General features: G+C 32.6%; 3 protein-coding genes, 1 long non-coding RNA gene and 1 pseudogene across 4 annotated transcripts; 4 read left to right on the top strand and 1 right to left on the bottom strand.

The window, feature by feature from the left end:
- LOC104780382 lies at positions 504–1,628 on the top strand. Its single transcript, XR_766737.2, has 2 exons — positions 504–745; positions 849–1,628. It is a non-coding gene; the product is annotated as an uncharacterized LOC104780382 (long non-coding RNA).
- On the top strand, positions 2,360–4,534 carry LOC104780380 (tetraspanin-3). Its single transcript, XM_010504874.1, has 2 exons — positions 2,360–3,032; positions 4,012–4,534. Exons 1-2 carry the CDS (start codon positions 2,520–2,522, stop codon positions 4,354–4,356), a joined length of 858 nt encoding a protein of 285 aa, XP_010503176.1. The 5' UTR covers positions 2,360–2,519; the 3' UTR covers positions 4,357–4,534.
- On the bottom strand, positions 4,479–5,959 carry LOC104780381 (tRNA-splicing endonuclease subunit Sen2-1). The gene is made up of 2 exons (XM_010504876.1): positions 5,816–5,959; positions 4,479–5,326 (listed from the first exon to the last, which is right to left on the bottom strand). Exon 2 carries the CDS (start codon positions 5,300–5,302, stop codon positions 4,589–4,591), a length of 714 nt encoding a protein of 237 aa, XP_010503178.1. The 5' UTR covers positions 5,303–5,326; positions 5,816–5,959; the 3' UTR covers positions 4,479–4,588.
- LOC104783805 lies at positions 8,411–10,937 on the top strand (annotated as a pseudogene).
- Positions 13,230–14,592, top strand: LOC104783804 (histone deacetylase 7-like). The gene is made up of 4 exons (XM_010508908.1): positions 13,230–13,241; positions 13,497–13,889; positions 13,981–14,097; positions 14,545–14,592. The coding sequence occupies exons 1-4, from the start codon at positions 13,230–13,232 to the stop codon at positions 14,590–14,592; spliced, it is 570 nt and encodes a 189-aa protein (XP_010507210.1).

Raw genomic sequence — 24,923 nt, 5'->3', positions numbered from 1 at the left:
AACATATACTAATTTTATTATTTAATTGGGTAGTAGTTAATGCACTAATCTTTATATCAATTCATATTTCATTGTCATAGAAGTTACATCAACTATATAAGAGTTACATAAATGCAATAATTAAATATTTATATATCTTTAGTATTTATTATATTTTTATTTGTTATTAATCATTCGTTGCAATGCTACAAATATTATAGAGGTGACAAAAATGTCAATATAAGTACAAATAAAGAATTGCAACTAATTAAATTTTAGTGTCTTAAAAAACATGAATGTCATTATAAATATGGGACAATATATTTGATAGAATAGGTAAGTTAATAAAATATATGAAACAATTCTTAAAAATAAATTTATTATGAATAAAGAACTGATTTTTTTGTTGTAAATATGAAATTCGAAGTTACTATAATTATAAATATAGGAAATTCAAGCCAATCATAGCTGCAATTACCATATATATAGAGTAAAATTCAAGCCTTGTTACGCATATGCATAGCTGCAATTACCATATATATACAGTAAAATATACACATGACTATCTCCAATCAACTCGCATAGTCACCCCTCTCTCCTCCTCGACCTAAAATTTTCTCTCTCGCTTAACAACACAAAGCGGCCGTCAAGTTTGTGACCGGCGCGTGGCGGCTCAGTTAGCGCCGGCGTCGGTCATTTCCGTCGATTTATTGCTTAGTTTTTCAATTCTGTCTTTTCCTAGGAAGTGTGGAAGCTTTCGACGTTGGTGAGTAAGTTATTTTCAATGTTCAGATCTGATGAGATTTGGTCGTGGGATTCAGATCTGCTGATTCTGGTGGTCGATGGTGTGCTATGGTTTGTTGTTTCAGCTCCTTAGCCTTGAAGTGGAGTCTCGGCTAGCTTCTGCTATGACCGGTGGTTCATTTCCTTGAGTCATTGCCTCCCGTGGAGGTTTTGGCGTTCCTTTTCGACGGCTCGTTTTTCTTCTTACCTCGATGAATCTGTGCAACATCAGAATAATTCCTTGTTAACTTCCGTATCTCCCTCGTCTCTACTGTCTTCCTGGTTGCAGTCTAGTTTATGACTTTTGTTTTGTTGTCAAGGTTGTAGTCATAGTTTAGCTCTTGATCTCGAGGAAGTTACGGCCAGGTCTTTGTCTAGCTTAGGATAGCTTTCGCTTACCTCCTCTATGTTCGCTGAATCTTTAAACTAAGTCTCTTACCACCGCTTTAGTTTAGAAAATAATTAAGTCTTCTTCCGTGGTCTGTTCCTTGTCTGTTCTTGTAAGGCTAACCTCTTGTAGCAATGTCTTTTGTGGGGATGCAAAGTCCTAGATGTAGATTCTCGGTAAAGATTAGGTGGGTAGGAATTAGATTCGCTTTCTTTGCTTACTTTGTTCGAGGTATCTTGTTAGAGTTTTTCTCTTGGCTTTGTTGTTTTAATTTGTGTTTTGGCTTTGTTGTTTTAATTTGTGTTTCCTGTGTATGGGGCTTAAGTTTCGAGGGATATTTCTGTTTTTTGCCGGCTTTAGGATATCATTTAGGATATCAAAACCGTATTCCAGCCCTGTATTCTATCCTTCTATTATATGATGAAAATGTTTAACTGAAAAAAAAAATCTCCAATCAAATTATTATTATTTTTTTCAACTCACTTATTTTACCACAACAGATTAGCCTAATACAACAACCTTTACAATAGACAAGCCTAATAACTTTTGTTTTTACTTCTTTCTTTGAAACTCTCTACCTGTTTTATGATCATAATTAGAAGACCATTTAAGAAAGCGGTCTTTAATATTTTATTGGTTCAGCTCAAGATATGTATGTAGAAAATACTAGCACACCAACAACAACTCAAGTGATGAATATGACTTCATCACCATGAGTAAAATGTTCAACATCACGTATATGTGGATTAATACAGTAATTACAAATATAATATCTTCAAAATTAAAATATCATCACTGAACTACCGACATGGTAACTAATAGAAATATGTGGATCCCAAACGTTCAAAATCTAATCCGTCTTAGCCTAGTTAACTTTCAAAGCCTAATTATTACGTAAAAACGTATCACTTTAACTTCATATATATGTAGCTTAGCTTAGTTATCAATATCATAAAGATACTATAAAGATCGTTTGTTTTTGTCATGGTGGTGGCCTTGAAACTGTTTTTTTTGTAAAACCAAAAAAAAAAAAAAAAATCGCACACAAATTATATATATCAAATATCTGCGTCACGACAAATAAAAGAAACAAAATTTTCTCATTTTTTTTAGGTAAACAACAATATTATAATGTACTAATCAAATGACAATAACACACTACCCAATAGCAAAAATAAACTGTACTGACACGTGTCAAACCATGTGCAGATATGTAAACCCATTATGTCTTCATCATCTTCAACACCATCCTCTTCTTTAACGCCTCTCTGCATTTTACAGTCTTTTTGCACAAGAAAAAAAGCTCAAGAAAGCTCAAGAAAGCTCAAGAAAGCTCAAGAAAACCTAAACCTAAGAATCATCAAAAGCTATGAGAACAAGCAACCATCTCATAGGTCTAGTCAACTTCCTCACCTTCCTCCTCTCGATCCCAATCCTCGGCGGTGGAATATGGCTGAGCAGCCGAGCTAACTCCACCGACTGTTTAAGATTCCTCCAGTGGCCACTCATAGTCATCGGAATCTCAATCATGGTCGTTTCTTTAGCCGGGTTCGCTGGAGCTTGTTACCGTAATAAGTTCCTCATGTGGCTATACCTAGTCGTCATGCTCCTCATCATAGCCGCCCTCATAGGTTTCATCATCTTTGCTTACGCGGTTACCGATAAAGGATCTGGTCGAACCGTGCTTAACCGGGGTTATCTTGACTACTATATTCAAGATTACTCTGGTTGGTTGAAAGATCGAGTCTCGGATGATGGTTACTGGGGCAAAATCAGTTCTTGTCTTAGAGATTCTGGTGCTTGCAGGAAGATCGGAAGGAACTTTAACGGTGTACCTGAAACAGCTGATATGTTCTTCCTTAGAAGACTTAGTCCTGTTGAGGTAACTTTTTATAATACATATATATGTTACTTGGTTATTTTAGAATCAAATCTAGTGATGTTCTTTGTTTAATCTTGGATTCTGGGATATTCAGATACAGAAATTTTAAGAAAGGTCTCTGGCTATTAGTTTTTTTTTTTTTTGGACACAAGCTTTGAGGTGTTAATTTCTTGAAATTAAAATTTTTGGTCCTCCATGTGTTCAAGACCCATATGACGAGAGACTCAATTATTGAAAAAGATAATTATTATCTTTTATTTTTTTCAAACTGAAGAAACTTTGTGTTAACTTTTTTTATAATAAACTTAGTTGACTATCTATGAGTGATTGAGTCTAGATCTGATTTAGCTTTGTCTCCAGCTTACTCCAGCAAAAAAATAATAATAACAAACTGAGACAATTTTTATTTTATAAATTTATTCGACCTGATTGATTGTTGTTGTAGAAGCCATATATGAAACAAATTTGAACATGTAAAAAAGGTATGATTCCTTGAATAATGATTTGTTTGTCTAGGCTTCGATTCTTATTTGCCAGAGAGATATATCTCTGCAATTTATTTCTGGCCATTGCAGTTTTTTGTTTTTGTTTTTATATGTTAAAATTTATTATAAGCTTTTGGAGCGACTCAAAAAAGTATTCAACTTTTTGGGGAATAATTATTGCTTTGTTGTATTTTTGAATATTTTTGTTTATTAAAGTAGACATATTTGTGCTCATATTCCCAGCTTTACACGTGAGTAACTAAAACCATGATGAAGATGCATGGAACGTATGAAAGTGTAGTTGTTCAAGTCCTTATTTTGTCATATAAATTATATGAGCCTATCGAGCTATACTTTGATACATGATCATAATGCTTTATGGTAGTAGGTTATGCATACGACTTGAGCTTTGTTTTGTAATGAATTATAGAAAAATAATTATTAGTATATTGCAGTTTATGTCTTTATGATATGTAATTGTTGTTATGTTGCAGTCCGGCTGTTGCAAGCCACCAACAGATTGTGGTTTTTCATATGTGAATGAGACGGGGTGGGACACGAGAGGAGGGATGATAGGACCTAACCCGGACTGTATGCTGTGGAGCAACGACCAGAGCATGCTCTGTTATCAGTGTAGCTCTTGTAAAGCTGGTGTTCTTGGGAGTTTGAAGAAGAGCTGGAGAAAAGTATCAGTGATCAACATCGTGGTGCTAATCATGCTCGTTATCTTCTACGTGATAGCTTATGCGGCTTATAGGAATGTCAAGAGGATGGATAACGATGAGCCTGCCGGTGAAGCAAGGATGACAAAATCACATCCTAGTCATTTCCATCTTTGATCAAAGTTTGGTATGTAGTTCATTAGAACAAATATATTATGGAAGCTTTGATTTATGTTGTCACTGGCTCTTGCGGTAAAGTTTTTAGTACCTTTTTGAGTTTGTTTTTGGTATGTAACACATTTTTTTGTGTTTGTATATTATTTATGTTGGAATCAGAACTTCTAGTCTGTTTTTATATCTTCCTCTAAAAATGAGTATTACAACACAACTGTTTAACTCATAAGCATAATCATGTTCTGGTTTCATCTTCACGGCAAAGTTCAGGACTCCATCTACGAATTGTTAGCTCTTCCACTGTGTAGTCTTCTAAACAAAAAGGCAGGTTCATGTTCTCTGTATTGACTTGTCCATTAACGTAAAGAAACAACAATGTTTTCGCGACGCTTCCAGTTAGGCGAACACTGCAATGAACATCGGACCACGCCTTTAACCCGTCATTCTCTCCAATGGACTGAACAAGAACAGCGTATTCAGAGTGGACAAGAGATGGATGATGTCTATAGACCACGAAATCAACTCCATATTGTAACCCTGATCTCACAATCCAGTTCTTTAATCTAAGATGCGAATAAGCCTTGTACAAGATCGCAAAATTCGGCTTAAAGGATCTCATTGATCGCCATAGATCTACCTCGTCTTCTAGGGAACGACCGTGAGGAGAGATCTTGATGCAGTTGAGTTTGTAGAACAAAAAGAAAGCTTCTTCAAAAGATAACTGAATCCATCTCTTATCTTTCTCGCTACTAACAACAAGTTTACCGAAACAACAACGGTCCAAAAGCTCAGCTTGCTCAACCTCAACCAATAGAAGTACATTACAACTTGAGAGGAAGCCTGAAGCCTCTGTTTGGGCCAAAGAAGATTGAAGCTCTGAGACTGTTTCTGAAACAGGTTCTGCAAGTGCTTTTGCCTCAGCACCTTTCCATTTCCACCTTGGCGCCATGGAGAAGGGTCTCTCTATCTCTCTCTACACACAGAATAAAAAATCAACCTTTCATAAATCTTCCGAACAAAAACAAGCATGTGTATGTTACTTCTGCTAAATCTAATGAGCAGCGCCACGAGTTAGATGAATCTGGTGAATGAACTCAAAACAGTTATTACGATTGAACTCATCATTCAAAAAAAAAAAGATTGTTCACGCTAAACACAAACACTACTGAATTATACTAAGATAAACAACTCTCTAAGGCATTTCGTCGAACACCTTACGTTCACTAAAACATTTCACTCCAACTACATTAAAAACTCAATTTATTTCCGTAATCTATATTCTAACTTCATGAAGAAGAAATCTATAGAGGAGGTCACTTATTCTGAGTTGATTGATAGAATATGCAACAAGATTAAAGCTCCCAGGACATGGAATCTAAAACTTAGATACATTCCACTGGAGGATATAAATGCTAAGAGACTGAGACCATCGTATGTATGTCTTGGATGATAAAGATGTTACTAATTTTTTATTGGGATCAATGGATGAATATAGACGTAGGATTGTTTTGAACGTTGAGGATGCTGAGCAAAATGGTAGATCGGATCAGATGGATGAGTTTGATAGAGAAGGTTGTGAGAGTCCAATGGAATCTGTTGGCTCAAATTAAATGGCAGACGGTCTGACGGCTAAGTGTATTGACTTTTTTTACTATTGTAACTTGTTATTTTAATTTTACGCTACAATCTCTATAAATTAATACTCTTTAAATTAATATTCGCTATAAATTAATAAAATTTGTTGTAAAAAAAAATATAAATTAATAAAATTTTCTGATCCTGAGTTGGGCTAAAGTAAAAAATGACACAATTCGATAAAATAATAAGATAATAATTTTTTTATAAATCCTATATCAAAATATGATCCCAACAATATCATAAATTAATAATGATATAAACTAAATAATATATATATATATATATATATAAATTTAGTGAAATTATGGCTCTATTATTGTTTGTGTATTCTTGAATTTGCATTCTAGTTAGAACTCATCTCTAATTTTTTTCATTGTATTAAAAACTTTTGGTGTTGTCTTCTCAAATCGCATACAACAATTGTCGAGAGTACTAGATGCGATAATTGTTTTTTTACATGTAACTAGTTCTAAAGGCACCTCAATATCTTATTCGACTTCATCATTACGGATAGTACTAGCAATTTCTTCTAAACTCTAAACTTCTAACATTTATCATTTTCATCTGAATAATTAAGTAAACTATTAGAGGGGGTATTCAACTTGATGTTTTAAAGATTTGGTAGGATTTTAATATTTTAGAATTTTGAAAGATTTAGTAAGTTTTTAGGAGATTTGATTGTGTTTTAGAGTTTTTCTATTTTAAGAAAAAAAAATGAAATGTGATTCTATTGGATTTGACTATTAAACTTTGGGTGATTTTATAATATTTTACAACACAATACCAAAAGAAAATCAGATCAATAGTTGGAGCTATGTCCTCAGTTCGTGTAAAACTTAAACCCAGAAACTGATCAATAGTTGGATTAGCGGTGATGTTTTTTTTTTTGTGTCCAAACAATAATCTGATCGAACTCTCCATGAGCTCAAACCCAGAAACTGATCAAAACCAATAGAATTTATTATCCCTTTACTCTGCCTCTGGTGATGCTGCGGCAAACCCAAAAAACTTGACGGCTCAGGCTGAGACTGGTGGAGAAGGTGGTTGATGATTGGCGGGGGTTTTTGGCTTCAAGATCTTCAGTCTTTTTTTTTTTCTCTGAAATCTTTCAAAATTCCACCTCTATAGGTATGATTTTGATTATCATACTTTTCAACTAAAAAACAAAAAAAAGTCATTGGTTCCATGATTTTAATGGATTTGGAAATCCAAGCAAAAATCATGTGTTATTCAATCATTGATTTTAAAATACTTATCAAAATTATGTGTTATTGGTTCTATAATTTACAAATACTTGTTAAAATTTCATGTTATTTATTTAATGATTTGTTTTTGGATTTCAAAATCCACATTATGTTTTAAATGGATTTGAAAGTGTAAAATAGAAGGATTTAAATCTAAGGATAAAACATGTTATTTCAAAATCCATGTGTTTTGATTTTTAGAATTTACAATTCCATATGAATTTAGAAATCACATCTCCAATAACAGCCTCTAAAGTAGCAAGTTTTAAAGGATTCTATATTATTTTAAAGGATTTTACATAAATCTTAAGTTGAATAACATAGGATTTCAGAAGATTTTTAAAAATCTTCAATTGAATAACAAAAGATTTTAAGAATACTCTAAAATCCTTTAGAATGTCAAATTCAATACCCCCTCTTAGCATCAATTCTATTACGATAGCCAAAATTATAAATAAAGAAAATTTGATAAAAATGTGAATCATAACAAAAGTATCTTATTTTGTAATAGAAATTTTTCAAAATTATGAAAATGAAAAAATATAATTTATCGATAAATTAAAACTTCTATAAATTAATAAAATTTCATGGTCCCGACTTTGGGTTTTTTCGTTTCGCTGCCGCAGGTACCAGCGGTTAAGGCAGACGCAAATATAGTTGTTCGTTTGTTTGCCGCAGGTACTTGCGTTATGACGCTGCGGCAACTGCGTCTAACATTTTTAAACGTTGTTTCGATTCAGCGGTTAAAAACGTAAATGCAGTCGCTGTCGCTGCTGCAACCGCAACCGCCTGCATCAACCAAACGAACAAACCCTTTATTAATTTATAGAGGTTTTACTGTAATTGTCTTTCCTTATGACTAAAGGCTTTAAATCTTTTGTGTTTGGCTTGTTTGGTAATGTCAATGTCTGTTCTGTTCTGGTGACTAGAAATCAGCTTGCACTAGAAGTCTTGAAACACTAGTTCATGAACCTAACTTTAGCACAACTCATTATGAGTTCGAAATCGACGCTTTCGGCCCACACTTGGCCCATCTAGAATTTTACCCACAATCGTTTTGATTCTCTTCTTGATTTAGGTCAGACGAAATCTGAACTTTTAACTTCAAAATTTTAGGTTATAGTTTCATCCCAAGTTATCTGAAAGAAAGCGCAGTCGACTCTAAAGATTAGATGATGAAGAGGTACGAGGGGAAAAGCACGGTATATCTTCCGGATGATTTGCTATTCGAGATTCTTTCTAGAGTTCCGGCTATATCTCTAGCACGGTTACGATCAACATCGAAAAGATGGAACGGTCTGGTCAAATATTCGATACTTGCTAAGAAGCACTCTGCTAATGCTCCAAAGCCCTCCTCTATGGTTCTCATGTTAGCTGATTCTAGGGTTAATTTAGTAAGTCTTGATCTTCATGGAAACGTTAAACCATCTGCACAGATAACATGTCAATTCAGCTTAAAAGATCATCTCTCGGAACAAGTCGATGTACATAATGCCTTTCACTGTGATGGTTTATTGGTATGCGTTACCGAAGACCGTAGACTAGTTGTTTGGAATCCGTGTTCAGGTGTTTTCTTTTTCTTTATGGTTCAGGTTTTCTTTATTCCAATTCCTCGTTGCTTTTGGTTTTGGATCTCTATTTAAAGAGAACTTTCTTCTCAAACCTTTCCTTCAACTCACTACCACTTTTGCTTGCCGATTGATTCAGTCTTTGCGACGACCACAACCTCATTAGTGTTCTTGCATGCTATATATCGTTAGATATATAGGTTAGGGCTTTCAAAGTTAAACGAGAAAGGTTCTTACTTTTGTATCTATTCGTCTATGGGTAGGCATGATAGTTCCTCTGATGAAGAGGAGAGAGATAGAAAGAGAGATAGGAAAAGAAGACAGAGACAGAGACAAGCGCCGTGAAAGGGAAGCAAAGAGTGAAGTTGCAAAGCCCAACGTGCCAGAACTCAATCCATCGGCTGATAGCAATGCTAGGGCTATGGGAAAAACAGGAGGAGTTTATGTTCCACCGTTCAAGCAAGAAAGTAAGATGAAGGAGGTTGAAGATAAGAGCAGCGTAGAGTACCAACGACTTACATGGGACGCTCTTCGTAAAAGTATTAATGGGATTGTGAATAAGGTTAATGTAAGAAACATCGAGAACGTAATCCCTGAATTGTTTTCTGAAAATCTCATCAGAGGAATAGGACTCTTCTGCCGTTCTTGTATCAAGTCTCAAATGGCTTCTCCTGAATTCACTGACGTCTTTGCAGCTTTAGTCGCTGTTGTTAACTCCAAGTTCCCTCAAGTTGGTCTACTTCTATTGAAAAGGGTTGTTTTGCAGCTAATGAGAGCGTATGCTTGTAACGACAAGCGTCAGATTCTTGCTGCTGTTAAGTTTATAGCACATCTAGTAAACCAGCAAGTTGCTAAGGAGATCATCGCACTTAAATTAGTCACTCTACTTCTTGGTAACCTGACTGATGACAATGTCGAACTGGCTGTTGTGTTTGTGAAAGAGTGTGGCGCAAGGCTTCAGGACGTTACACGGAAAGGACTGAATGAGATTTTTAAGCGGTTTCTTAGTATATTACATGAAGGAGAGATTGATAAGAGAGTTCAGTACCTGATTGAAGGGCTCTACTTTGCCAAATTTCCAAAAACTCCCGCTATTCGTCCTGAGTTAGATCTCGTAGAAGAACAATACTCGCATTATGTGTCTCTATATCAAGAAACAGATCCTGAAACCTCTCTTGATGTTTTCAAACCTGATCCTGACTTCCTCAAGAACCAAAAGAAGTACGAGGAACACAAGAAGGAGTTACTTGGTGAGGAAGAAGATGGCTCTGATGCTAGTTCAGAGGACGAAGATGATAAATTTGATGAAGAAGAAATGCAAATAAGAGAAAAGAAGGAGACTAATCTTGTCAATCTTAGGAGGATGATATACCAGACCATTATGTCCAGTGTTGATTTGGAGGAAGCAGGTCACAAGTTACTTAGAATTAAACTTGAACCAGGTCAAGAGATGGAACTATGCATAATGCTTCTTAAATGCTGCTCTCAGGAGAGAATTTATCTTCGTTACTACGGTTCCTTGGGTCAGCGTTTCAGTATGATCAGCAAAGTTTATCAAAAGGGTTTTGAGAAATGTTTTGTTCAGCAGTATTTGATGATCCACCGTCTCGAGACTAACAAGTTGCGTAACGTTGCTAAGTTTTTTGGCCATTTACTTGCGACACAAGCAATCCCATGGCATGTGTTTTCCTACATTAGGTTAACTAAGGAGGACACAACCTCTTCATCTCGTATCTTCCTTAAGTTCCTTTTTGAGGAATTGTCAGAACTCTTGGGGATTAGGTTGCTTAATGAGAGGCTTCAGGATTTAGCAATGCAGGACTCACTTGAATCTATCTTCCCCAAAGATAATCAAGAGAACGTGAGGTTTTCAATTAGTTTCTTTACCTCCATTGGTCTTAGTGGTATCACTGAGAATCTTAGAGAGTATCTGAAGACCATGCAACAATAGGTGGAAGTTGCGGAATCAGAATCTGAGTCTGACAGTTTTGGTTCCGAGTCTGATTCTGAGTCAGAGTCGGGCTCATCCTCCTCTGATTCTGGTTCTGAGTCTGACTCATGTTCTTCTGATTCATCATCTTCTAGTTTGGATGAAAGCGACAGAGAGGAGAGGAAGCGAAGAAGAAGAGGTTGAATGAGGCTGTTTTGTTTATCGTCACTAATACAGTTGTTGAAATTTTTACAATGATCACATCTTAACTTGGTTTTCTTTTGGTGTATTTGGATTTTATTTGGTTTTCTTCTTTGTCTGTTAACTAGTTAGCCTAATTTTAGCAAAACTCTCTGTTTTCTCTTTTCTTTTCCCATTTTTTTTCCACTTTTTATATTAGTTTCTCGTAAATCACCATTTTCTTATAACAATTTATTAAAAGTATTAACTTCTTTTGACAAATACTACCTCCATATCATAAAGGATGATTTTCTAGGATTTTTTCTTGTATCACAAAGATTAATTTTCTGTATATTTTTTCTCAATTAATGCTAAGAAATTGTAAATTTCTAGAATCATTAAATGAAAATTTAAAAGTTTAATAGATTTCTATTGGTTAATAATTATAAAAATGTGTTGTTAGAAATAAATAATGCATTTATAGCTAAACATTAAATGTTTTTCTTAATCTATGTGAAAATACTAAAACATCATCTATTCTAATTCAGAGGGAGTATGTTTTAAATTATGTGTATTTTATTTTTATTGGTTAAAATAATTGTAAATTATAAGCAACTTTATAAAATTTAAGTTAACTTGGATAGTACCCGCCCGCGGGTTGTTTTTGTTTTGTTTTTATTTTTATTATTTATAGGATGATTTTTATAATAAAAATCATTATTAACATATATGTGGACAATGATCATTGGTAATATTTTTGTTTTTAGTTTTTTGTTATTATTTGTTGTTGGGTTTTTTAATTGTAATGAAATTGTAGACTAAAATCAATTTTTTTTCTTGTGTCACAATGCATTAGAGCACCATTATTATTTTTATGTTTTCTTCTAAGCTTATACCCGCGCTATGCCGCAGGATTATTTTAGAATTCTTTTATTTAATAAAAAATATAATTTGATTTTTTTTAAAAACATAATTTAATATAAGTTGTTTGATATCAAGTATCAAAATTATAGTGCAAATTCTTATCTGTTTTTCCTTATTATTTATATTTTTCATAATATTTTCTTATTATTCTAATCAAACAATCTTAAATAAAATAGATAAACAACATTGTTATTATTTTTAAAAAGCAGAGGAACAACTGACCGAGAATATAATCTAGATAAAACAACAAAATAAGGACATGTAATTTCAATAGTCGGTTCATCATTTTTGAGAATTTGATAGCGGTCCAAGTTGCTAACATAAATAATATGAGATAGCAGTTTAATTCAATACATGAGATCTGAGATTCCAATTCATAACTTTTATCATTTTTATTTTTTTCATCTACACAATCGTTTTTCTCAATCTTAAGAACATCTCTTTTGCTAGGTAGAGAGTCATTCTGAGTCTCTTTCTCTTTTGTCATCCTTGTGTTTTTTTTTTCACTATTCCTTGTTCGCTATAGAGCTCATTTAATTTGGCAGATTTCATTAGTTTTAGCAGTAGAATACATAATTTCAAGTATCTGAGTATATAGTAGATTTAGCCACATAACCAATAGTATGTAAATATTCAAATAATCACCACAACATTATCACATAAAGCAATTGGACAAAGTAGGTTTTTATGAACTAAATAAACTGAAAGTACTTTGCACATAAAAAGAATAATAAACTGAAAATGATTTTCTTGAAAAGTTTGAAACCATTGCCAAGAAGCTGCCTAGACATAAAATTAATAAGAGATAGAAAGACCAAGTCGAGTGTTATATCTTCCACTATGAATCTACAAAATCCAAATTCATTGATCCAAGTTTTTTGTTAGTGTAAAGTGTAAATTGTTATCAAGACACTCACCTTATATAGTCACCATTTTTTATAATATCTGAGTTTTATTTTTGTTATTTTCTTTTATAAAATTTGAATTTTATTTTGTTGTTTCTTTTATAAAATCTGATTTTTTTTTAAACCGTAAACTTATATTTTTCCGCCAAAACCGTAAAATTACATTTTTCTGCCAAAATCGTAAAATTGTGTTTTTCCGCCAAAACCGTAAATTGTGTGTGTCCGTCAAAACCGTAAAATTGTGTGTTTCCAGCCAAAATCGTGAAATTGCTTTTTCTCCGCCAAAACCGTGAAATCATGAATTTGGCGGAAAATTGCAGAATTGCGTTTTCCTGCCAAAACCGTAAAATCATTTTTCCGCCAATACAATAATTTATATATTTTATAAAAACAAAATTTTATAAATGTATTTCATGAAAAAAAAATATAAATGTAAAATATAATAATTTAGAATTATTTAGTTGTAAATGTATTTTCTCATAAAAATATGTCAGTTTTGGTAAGTGGGCATATCCATTGTTCCTATGGTTAATCCCATATGGTATATAGAGAAAAATGGTCATATGCCCATATAGACCATTTAGTTTTTGGTCTGACCATGGTCCGCCCATATATATTTGGACATGGGCGTGTGTCTATGGACAGTCCGCCCAATTGACACCTCTAGTTAAGATTTAGGCGTTGATTCATGAATCTTTGATGCATCGTTATTCAGAATCTTGATGTTTGCTTTTCTGAATTTTGTTGTTGACAGAGAGTTCTGTACATAGATATTGGCTATCACCGTGGGGATGGAGTGGAAGAAGCATTTTACGATACTGATAGAGTTATGACTGTTTCTTTCCACACTGATTCAGACACTTTCACGTTTTTCCCAAGATACGGATACAGAGACAGGAGAGAGTTGTATTCTCTGAGTGCACCGTTAAAAGATTGCCTCAAGGATAAAAGTCTTTGTAATCTATTCAGACCTGTTCTTCAGTGTGGTGCTGATTCATTAGCTGATAATTGGCCTGGTAGGTTCAACTTGAAAATCAAGGGTCACGGTGATTGCCTCCAGTTCGTAAGATCTTTTAATGTTCCTCTCATGGTCTTGGGTGGTGGAGGTTCTGAACCTCGCCTTGTTTCCCGCTGCTGGTGCTACGAGGTCTGTTTCTCATCTCTTTGGTAACTTTTATTATGTATTTTTCATATCAGTTCTTTTGATGGGTTTGTTTTTCTTGGTCCTTTGTTTGCAGACAGCTGTTGCGGTTGGGGTTGGGGAACAACTTGAGAACGATCTCAAAGTCAACGAGTTTTTTTACAAGCCAAACTTCAAACAAGATTTCAACACACCAAGAGATATTGAGATTAAGGTAACCTCAATGTGGTGTCCATTCACAACTTTTTGCTTTTTAAAATTATTTGGCATTCCTCGTCCTTGTCTTATCTAATTATGGAGCTATAAGACTTAACTTGGTGCACAAAAAAAGAAGAAGACTTAACTTACTTGTGCCTTTGATTACGATTGCTACGGAAACTTTCACAACAAATGCACGTACTTAGTGTACAGTTTCAAGACACTCCATCAATAAAGCAAATAACTCGAACGAGTTCGAGTTCGGGTTTTTTATTATATTTTTTAGTGCACCTTGATATTCATATGAAGCTTATTGGGTCATTTTTATTGTTCTAGATGGATGATTATAAGTCCAAAGCCCAACAGAATGAAAAAATGTTTTAAGAAGAAAATGACATGGAATAAAATAATATATTTATTATAGGTTGACATTGAGTTGTATTATCTGAAATGTTTTTATTAGTTGAAGATTTTACTGAGGTGTCAAGCTGAGAAGACTCTAAAATACTGAATTGTCAGATCCTGGTGAAAAACATCCAAGTTTTATTGTATTGATAACTATAAAGGTATTTCATTTTCTTTTAGTTAAATTGTTTTTAAAAGACTTATGTCTAATATCATTGGTTAAGTAATACTTGGAGCTTTATATATATACTTTTCTAATATAAAATAACTTTAGTTGTTAATAACTTTAATTGACAATGAATTTTCGAGATATTAGTAAATTTTAGATAACAATTTATATTTTCATTAATTAAAAATATCTCCGAATGATCTTTCTCTCTTTTCAACTTTGTTGGTTATATTATAAAATTAGGATTGAACCCGCGGTACACCGCGAGTCAAAAATTTATTTTTATTGTGTTTTAAATATATTTTAATACTTTTAATTATCAAAATGTTAGTCGAACTGGTATAAATAAAATATTTGTTTTTTCTTTGACATGTTTGTATATTTTGTAAATATGGGTATTATTTATAATTTAATTAATTCCAAACTATGGTCATAAATATATAATATATGAAATATTAAAAAAAATAGTTTTAGTGTTGGTTTAATAGTTCAAATCTGTCATATGCTATAGACCTGTCCCGCAACGGATTGGTTTAAAGATCTTTAACCTGCAGAAAATCATCCTATAGTTGTATTTACAAAATATTTTTTTAATCAAAATATTTAAACCTGCAGTCATATCCGCCTAACGCACTTTGGTTTAATTGATAGACCTAAATGTGGATACTAATTAACATGCGATACATCGTAGTATAACACTTTTGGTTTAAAACAGAAAGTATTATATAAATATTATACTATATTATTAAAAATAAAAGATGAACATATATTTTTAAAAATGATAACTAATTAAATATATTAATTATGTAAAATCCTAGTGCTATTTGCAAAAGGAACACAAATTACATAACCCGTCAAAAAAAAAACAGAAAGATCTTAGTAGAGAAACCTATTTATGTCCCTATGGCTTCCTACTCACACCGTTGAAAATTTAAAACCAGTTCTATCATCCGTGTCAGTATAATTTGTACCAATATATATAAACAATATGACTGCACAAACAAAATTTAACGATATGAATTAACATTTTTTTTTTGAGACAAATGAATGTAACAACATAACATGTAAAATAACATATTTTCTTAATTTTTAACAAACTAAATGATAAATATAAACGTAAGGTCGAGAGTTAGTTGGGTACAAAAGAAAATAAAAACATAAGGTGGAGAGTATTTCCTCTTCTTCTTCCACTTAGCGCGATGACCTGCTTCAACGTTTTTAAAGATTTTTAGTGCTTCTACCGTCATATTGGCTCAAGCCAAAAGTTGTGACCTTTTTTGTCGAGGGATGTGTCTGTTGCTTTTATATTGTATACCTGGGCGCTTGTATGAAACTCTACAACGTACTGGTTCTGATAATATAGTTCCCAGTGTCCCTGAGGTTGCAAAAAAATCTTATATGAGAATGGAAGTTGAACAACCGTTGATTTTATTTCTCACTTATTGGTCATTCAGCTGAATCGGTTAGAGCAAATGAAACGCCTAGGAAATAAATTTAGAGATAACATGAGTTACTTACGTTGCTATGCACATCTCAGAGTTACGAAACCACTTCTGAACTACCAAATTGGTATCCTCTGATCCAATCCATCTTCTGATCCCCCAATGAGATGTGTATCCATATTAGTGAGGCAGCAATCGTTTTAAAAGACTGCTACACACAAAACAAATAGTCATTAGTGTTGTAGATATAAGTTAAGAAGCTACAATGGATTATGATTAACACTCAAACAAAATCCTGCAAATACTTTCACACTCAAACATGAACCATCATACTAAAACAATCAAACTCAATATTCTGTCTATATTAAAATGCATCAAGCCGTCAACAGATATACACCCAATGATCCAAACTGAACAACAAAATGAAGAAGAAGAAGTAGTTAAACAGAATATCAAAGAAGAAACATTTCTGGTCAGCTATGATTACTTTAGAACACCCGTCATTTCTGTTTCATCATAGCCGACCGAATCAGTTGCTCGATCCACAATGTGTACTGAAGAAGATGGCTGGCCATGTAAATCCAGTTCCAACATCATCTGAAAGTCCGTCCAGATGTTCATGTCAATCACAAGGTTTCTGTTTCCAAACGAAGAGACAATAAGGGACCAAATAAACAAAGAGTTTAGTTAACAGTTTCAATTAAAAGAAACAAAAAAATTACCAAATGAGACCTGGTTTGGCATCACGAAAAGCCCAAATGCTTCCTGAATCTCTGCCAAGAACTTGAAATAAGCACAAAAGACGAACTACAAAAAAAAAAAAAAAANGTATAACTATACTACCTTTATCCCTCTCAAAACATAATCTTTATAAAATGGATTCTACATGAATAATCAAATCGTATCAATTAGTTTGAACCAGAAAACTTACAAAAATCAGGTTAATTTGATTTTTACCTTCTAATCTACAAACTAGAGGTGTTAAGCGGGCTCTATACCCATGGGCCTACCTCAAATAGTACTTCAGCGGGGCGGGTAGGAACACTAAATATTAAGCCCGTTAAAAATCGGGCCTTGCAGGCCTAGCCCAAATGGATTGCGGGTTTTAGCGGGTTATATCCGCGGGTTGGCGGGTCGGCCCGCGGTCTTCAAATATTAAATAAAAATAAATATTTAATATAGATACATAACTATTTTTATATAATTTAAATATATATTTTTTTAAAGTATGTGGTAACATCCGGACGGTCCACAGTAATGGGTTAGAATCGATGCCCTGCAGGACCAGCTTAGAGTCCGTTGGGACGGCTAGCGGGGAGCTAGCAGGGTCCACAGACAGTCCGTTGGAGCAGCTAGCGAGGAGCTAGTGGAGTCCACAGGACGGGTTGTCATAGACATAAATTTTAGTACAAACCGAGAAGGAAGCTTATCCATGATCTTCTCTCACCCGCTATCTTCTTTTACATCCGGTGGAATATGCACACAATCACCGCCACAAACTCGTCAGAACATGTAAGAGGGAGAGATTCTCGAGAGATGAAGTAGAAAGAAAAAAATAAACATATGAAAAGGGATATGGGAAGACGGCCATCGAAAGGAGAAAAAAGTTGTTTAGGTCAAATAATAGTTTTATTTCTTAAATCGATTCTTTTTTTTTACAGGATCTCGGAGCTCCACTTGCCAAACGGATAAACAGGCGGACCTTATGCTTATTGGGTCGGATAATTGGATTCAATTTCTTTTATCACCAAATTGCCCCTTTCAATTTCAATAAATGTTTTCTCTTTTGGTAATTGCTGCCAACATTTCGAAAATTTTGCTAAACGTACTCCTTTTTTAATTATAAGAAGATATGCAGTGCACATAAGATTCACCACCAAGTCTCTAAAAAAATAGTATCTAAATAATTTTAATTTATGTAAATTATTTATTGAAATTTTAAATAAAAACAAAAACTAGAACCAATTATATAACATACATGTGAACAAAAGAGTTTCTAAAGGATTCTCAAAAATTCTCACTTGAGATTCGATTCTCGTATCTCTTTCCTACTTTTTAATGTTTTCTTAATTTATTTTTGTGAGAATCCCCTTAAGAACCTTGCAATGCATCTACATAATACAACCATCAAAACCAAAGTTAGTCACTTTCCACCAAATTACATTGTGTTAAAAGAAATCTGAAACTTCAAGCAAAATTATACTCACTTCTGGATCACACATCGAAGCTTTGATGAAACGGACAGAGAAGACGTATGGAGTCATATCAAAATACATGAAGAAAAGATCAAGAGTTTAAACCAAAAGGAGTTCGCTAAAACTAAACAACCAACATCTTGGCATGGTTATGCAATGGGAGGATCGGTTCTACAAAGCTAACCGAGCTCATACATATCTTTGTAACCCGACAACAGAGGATGAGATGTTCCCGAACATACTGTAGTTTGCATTAGCTTGCGGGATTCCACCGGCGAGGGTGACAAAGAAAGCAGAGCTTCGAGAAGCTGTCTTGTAAGAGAACACCTTCAAAATTGTTGGATAGAATGTCTGAACGAAAGTGAATTGAGTAATATATGTCTAGCCTGCGAAAGTTGATGTTAGAACACATTATGAACTTAATGAGCTTGTTTGCTAATGCAAATTTGGCTAGGAGGTTGCAAATGAAATTTTAGCAAACTAGTAGTCAACTTTATTGATTAATGTATTGAAAGAGGGTTAGTTTATTATTGTGTTCATGTTCTAGAACAGTTATTAATTATGGAATTTCATATTTCTTTTTCTCATTGATCATTGATTTCTGAAATATCCTATGACCCAATGTTTTAATCTTATAAGTTAAACTATTTTTATTTTTTATTTATATTCCTGAAAACCAACAAACATTCGACAGCGTTAGTTAGCTATTTATAAGTCTTATAAATCTTTAGTATACCATTGGTCCTTATAGATTCGACCCTGCATATACTACTTCACGATTAAATGTGTATCGGGTAACTCGAGCAACCAAAGATGATAAATGATGTTTTCTTAACAAGAAAAAAAAATCCAAAGAGAATCATAGAAACTTTCTCAGCATGATACTACAAAATGTCCTTTTTAAGGCAAAATCAGTTATGCATCACATCTTTGTTCTTCCGACCGTCGCTAAAGATACACACTTTGCTTCAGAAATTTATAACCTGTTTTATCCGTGACAATAACACAAAAATTAGATTTCATATAAGCTGATTTTTTTTTGATTTTTTTTTTTAATTGAATAGAACTAAGCAATTCGTCTCAGCGAGCTATAACATGTTTATACGTTAAGACAGCTAAACACTTAGCCGTGAAACATATGTATACGTTAAAATCACTTTCCGTGAAGAGTAAAACTCATACTTACCAAACTGAAATCTTTTTCTTTGTGAAAAGTGAACTAAACAAATATGGGTTACGTACGAAACTTAGAACACAATTTTAAAATATTACAATTGTTATTATTTTTAAAAAAATAAACTTACGAAAATATATTAAGCACTTATTAAGATTGTAATATATTATTATTACTAGATAAGGGTTCGCACGATGTGCGGGTTTTAAAATTGTCAAAAAAAAAAAAATCTTAAACCCTAAATAATTTTTTTAAAATATAAAAAAAAATATTTCCTGAAATAAATATAATAATAATTTTAGTTAGAGAAAAAGTCATATTTGTATTTACCTTCATACACTTATTTATATTTTTATATTTTTAATATATTATAACAATTATTAAAATAATCTAAAGCTAAATTATACTCCACCAAAACTTTTACCAAATACTCATCATTACAAATATTATTATTGTAAATTTTCAAGAACATTTCACAACTTATTACAAAATATTTTACATGCAAAGAATTCATCAAAACAACATACAATTAATAACCACATACAATTTTATTGTATGTTTTATCATTAAAAATATGCTCTTACACTCAAAATTATTTTATTGTTGAAGTATGTTTTTTATCACCACCTAAAATGTCTTTTAAACAAATGAAACTAATTTTATGTTATTTTACTTTCATTTTGGCATAATTATAGTTCTTATAATTACTAAAATTGTTTTGTGACATAATTTTTTTACTCCAAAGATATTTTGGATGAACAACTGACGGAAATTATTACTCGAGTACAATGATTTTATGACCAACCCAATATATTATTTTATTGAGAAATTGAAAGAAAGGTAATATAACATAATATTTGTTCAAAAAAAAAGGTAATATAACATAATAAAAATAAAAATTTGAAACTTATAATCATGATGGTATATATAAGTCTTAAATAATTCAGACATACAAAATAAAAACTTCATAAACAATCCAAAATATGACATATGTTAGATCAGATTGGTGCTGTGGAGTTGGCGAAGATCAGATTTTATTGTTGGATGCTAGATGTCTTCGTCGAAGCCCTTCCCCGCTTCATGCAGAATTGGAGGCTCTACTTTGGGCAATGGAGTGCCTCCTCGCTAATGGAGTTGTTTGTCAGCACTTTGAGACGGACAGCGTCGAATTAGTTACGATGATTCAATCTCCTGAAGATTGGCCGACTTTCTCTAATATCCTTGACGATTTCCACCTGCTTCGGGCCGCCTTTCCTCTCTTCTCCCTGTCCAAGATTCCTCATTCATCGAATTTGAGAGCGGATTGTCTTGCTTGGTCGTCTAGATCTTTAAGTTCATCTATTTCATTTGTAAACTCTTTCCCTCTGAATTGGGTCACCAATTCTGGAATACTTTTCTAATTAATGTTTGGTTGACAAAAAAAAATATGACATATTTTAAAGGATCCATGACCTGTTTACTCCTCAGAAGTATCGCATTGTACCAAAATTACTTAGAACTATGACCTCGTCTCAAAATATTCTCGAATTGTAAGTTCTCAACTTATGTCTACCCGATTCAAAAGTTCTCATATATTTCCTCAGAAGTATCACATTATACCAAAATTACTTAGAACTATGACCTCGTCTCAAAATATTCTCGAATCGTAAGTTCTCAGCTTATGTCTACCCGATTCAAAAGTTCTCATATATTTCTCTATATACCTGAGTTTAAACGGTTTATGAACCAAATCCGATAAAAATCCACATAAATCCGGTTTGAAACCAATTTTAAAACGGTTTACCGTTCTAACTTCTTAAATTTCAAAATCGATTCTCAATTACTCTATCAAGTAGCTTTTGTTTTAGTACCAGAATCATTGACATTATTCATAAGAGAAAACTCTAGATTTTGACTAGAAATATCAACCATCGACTAATCTTCAAAACTTATAACGCTACTAACTGTAGAATCACTTTTGGAATCTCCATCAATGTCTCCATCCTCGATTAATTTAGCAGGCTTTATATAATTTGATTCCATATCATTTGCATATGATAGCTTCCATTGAAGAACCTGCACGGATGAAAAACCCACAATAGATAAGCAAAATTATATCAGAAAAAAAAATCAAAGATCAAAGCTTTTTTTTTTGGTGTGAAACAGGAGGCAAAGCCTCCTTAATTTATTGAAAGTAAAAGAAACAAATTACACACGAACCCTACGCGGGAATGAAACCCCATTCGCATCGTCAGTACATAAAGAAATAACACAAAAGGGACACACCTCTAAAAACTGCAACCCTAAAGATCAAAGCTTTCGATATAAACATGTAAATTTATGTAGAAATAATGTTATTTTCCTAATTAGCTGTCCTATTACGTTTCAAAAATAATAATTCTTTTTACATAACTTACGTTATTCTTTTTAGATTTGTTATGTCCTATTTATTGATTAATAAAAATATACATGTTTAATGAATTCTTTTTTTGTTTATACATGTCAAAATCTAATTAAAAAAACACGTATAATATAATTAGCGTACAATGAAAAATATATTAGTTCGTTAATTTTTCTTATTGATTTAGGCATTTTTTTTAGATATAATAAACATGTAAATTTTATGTAGATTTAATGCTATTATCTTAATTAGTTGTTTTGAAAACTAATAATTTTTTACACATGTCAACATCTTATCAGTATACTTGACACGTGTCATGATCTTGTTAATGGCTAACTTTGAAAACCCAAATTTATATAATAAGATTTTATGATTAGTAATTTTTTTTTATTTCTTGATTTTTTAAGAAGATTTTTCTTTTACAGTTAGAAATTTGTGTAAAGTTGACACTTGTAATGATCTGGTAAGTTAGTAACTTTTAAAATTGACACGTGTTACGATCTGGTGAGTTAGTAAAAAAATTTTCTTTTAAATTTAGATTTGTGTAAAATTGACACTTGTCATGATATGGTAAGTTAGTAACTTTTAAAATTGATACATGTCACGGGTGAGTTAGTAACTTTTGAAACCATACTTTATATAATAAGATAGTGATTAATTATTTTTAGCTTTAATTTATTGGTTGTTGTTAATCTTAGTTTTCCTTTTAACTTTTTTTTTTCAATTAATCGTCATGATTCGCCTTTTTTATGGTTAGTATTTTTTTTTTTTTTTTGATAATTTTTTTATCGTTAGTATTTTTTTCCAATACTTATCTTTTGTTTGTACTTTTTTTTTTTTTGAAAAAATTCCTTTTTACTTAGGGTTTTCTAGTAGGTTCGATCTCTATTTAAAGAGAGTAGGATGCCCTGTTTTATTTTATGTTCTTAAACCTTTATTTGAAGTCGCTATAGAACAAATACGCTAGGACGGAGACAAGAAAAAAAACCACGTGAAAAAAGTGTTACCTGAAGATGAACATGCCAAAGACATAGATGCGTTGTTCTTTTCCTCTACACATCGGACGTATATAATTTGATCTCCATTACAAGTAAACAAGCATGCTTTATAACGAATCTTAGTATATATAGCTGAGTGGAAGAATAAAAAAAATTGAGTTGCATTAATATCATAGGTCCAGTTGCTGAAGACATGTTTCATTGGCAAGCTACAATTACGGGTCCTGCATAGATCCATTCACAATTCCCTCCAGTAAGGTATTTAATATTGGAAGAATTCTCAAAAGTACCATAAAGTTTAGGCATTTTGCTTTTGTATATTTTCCTTATTCTAGTGTTGTGTTGTTTTATTGTAGGTTGGATTTAGGACAAAGGTGTTTCACCCTAACATCAACAGCAATGGAAGCATTTTCTTTGATATTTATGGAGATTCGCCGTCAACATTTCAAAGGCGAGTCTCATCTTTCATAAACATTTTTTTAATTACGTTTTAAAAATATATCAAGAACAACATCCTATAAGCTTCTTTAATGGAGTGATTTTTCAATTGCTAGGTCATCATCGTACATGGGGTTTTCTCCGTATGTAAAAGTTTAATGAATTGGTGGATGAAGAGATGAAGTTACCGGAGAAGGGAAAATCCAATGACGCTAAGATGAGAATCAGAAGTCACTGAGAGTTTCAAGGATACATTCAAAGCTCACCTAATACTTCAACTCTGCAAGTTACAGACTCGTGCACTCAAGGTTGATGCATATGGAGAAGATAATGAATTCAGGCAACAAAATAAAAAATAAAAAAATAAAAAAAGAATTCAGGCAACATACACCCGGACTTGACTCAAGTTAGAGTTTGCTTATTGTTTGTCCCGAAGTCGTGTCTTCAGCTTTTCTTTAAAAAAACTGACCACGGAGTCCATTGCAGTGAGTGTGCGCCTGACAAAGAAGTAGAGAGAAAAAATGTAATGGGTTGAAGGCTCGGTAGAGCAAAGTTTTTAGTGGATTTTCCGGAGATCTTCTCCGGCGAGATTTAGGATTCCTCCAAAGGATCCGAACTCGTTAAATTCTTGCGTGTCCTTTTATTTCGTCTAAAGCAAATACACGAGTGACCAAAACTGAGCGAGACAGAGAGAGAGAGAGACACACAGAAAGCAAAATCCCTGTTCAGTTGACAACAATCGTATAGGTCTCAACAACCCTAACACTCCGTGTATAATTAAACAAATTTCATCTGCGGCTACATCAATTAGCACATACACGTTTCACACTATGATCTAGCAACCTATGAAGTTATAACTAATCAAATGCACAACGGAGAACAAGGTGCTACCACAACCTTAACTAGTTTACGAAATAAAAGAAACTTACCACATGCCACATGCCAGATGATGTGTTAAGTTCATGACATAACTAACACGGTCCGTGGCTTTTGTAAAATTACCGTGACAAATCATTGGAAAGCCCACTTTTGAATAATCGATACAAGTTCACTCATACGGCAAAAATAACAATTTGTAGAGCTTTTATTTGTTTGTTCTACCTTTTTTATTTTTTATTTTTTGATCATTTATTTTCCATGATTTATGTTGATTTATTATTGTATCTATTCTTGGATATGAATTTGAAAATATTACAATTTCTTCTAGTTTAACATCTCTATTTACTTTATCTACATATTATTTAAATAATATTTTTTTTGCTATTTTATTTAAATAATCTAGAATAAGTTTTTAAAATTTAATATTTGAAATGGTTTATTATTTTATATAAAGAAGAAATTTATAATTTATATCTATAACCATAATATCTAGGTCTGTTTTATTAACAATATATAAGATACTTTATTACAGTTACTTTAGAGTTTATACATATTTATTTACATTTACAAATGTCTATTAAATACTTGCACCAACCAAAAAAAAAGATTTTGAATTTGAGAAAAAGTTATACAATTACTTTCAAACTAATTGCCCTCACGCATAACCAGAATTTACACGTTTATATATATATATATTGGTTATTCAACCTATTTAGATGTTTTTTTTTTCTCGGATCATCTTCTAATTGTTATTAATTTGCA

Source organism: Camelina sativa, chromosome 4 (assembly GCF_000633955.1).
Source record: "Camelina sativa cultivar DH55 chromosome 4, Cs, whole genome shotgun sequence".
Lineage (NCBI taxonomy): Eukaryota > Viridiplantae > Streptophyta > Magnoliopsida > Brassicales > Brassicaceae > Camelina > Camelina sativa.
The sequence above is the reverse complement of the archived record's forward strand: the minus strand, read 5'-3'. Positions and strand labels throughout refer to the sequence as shown.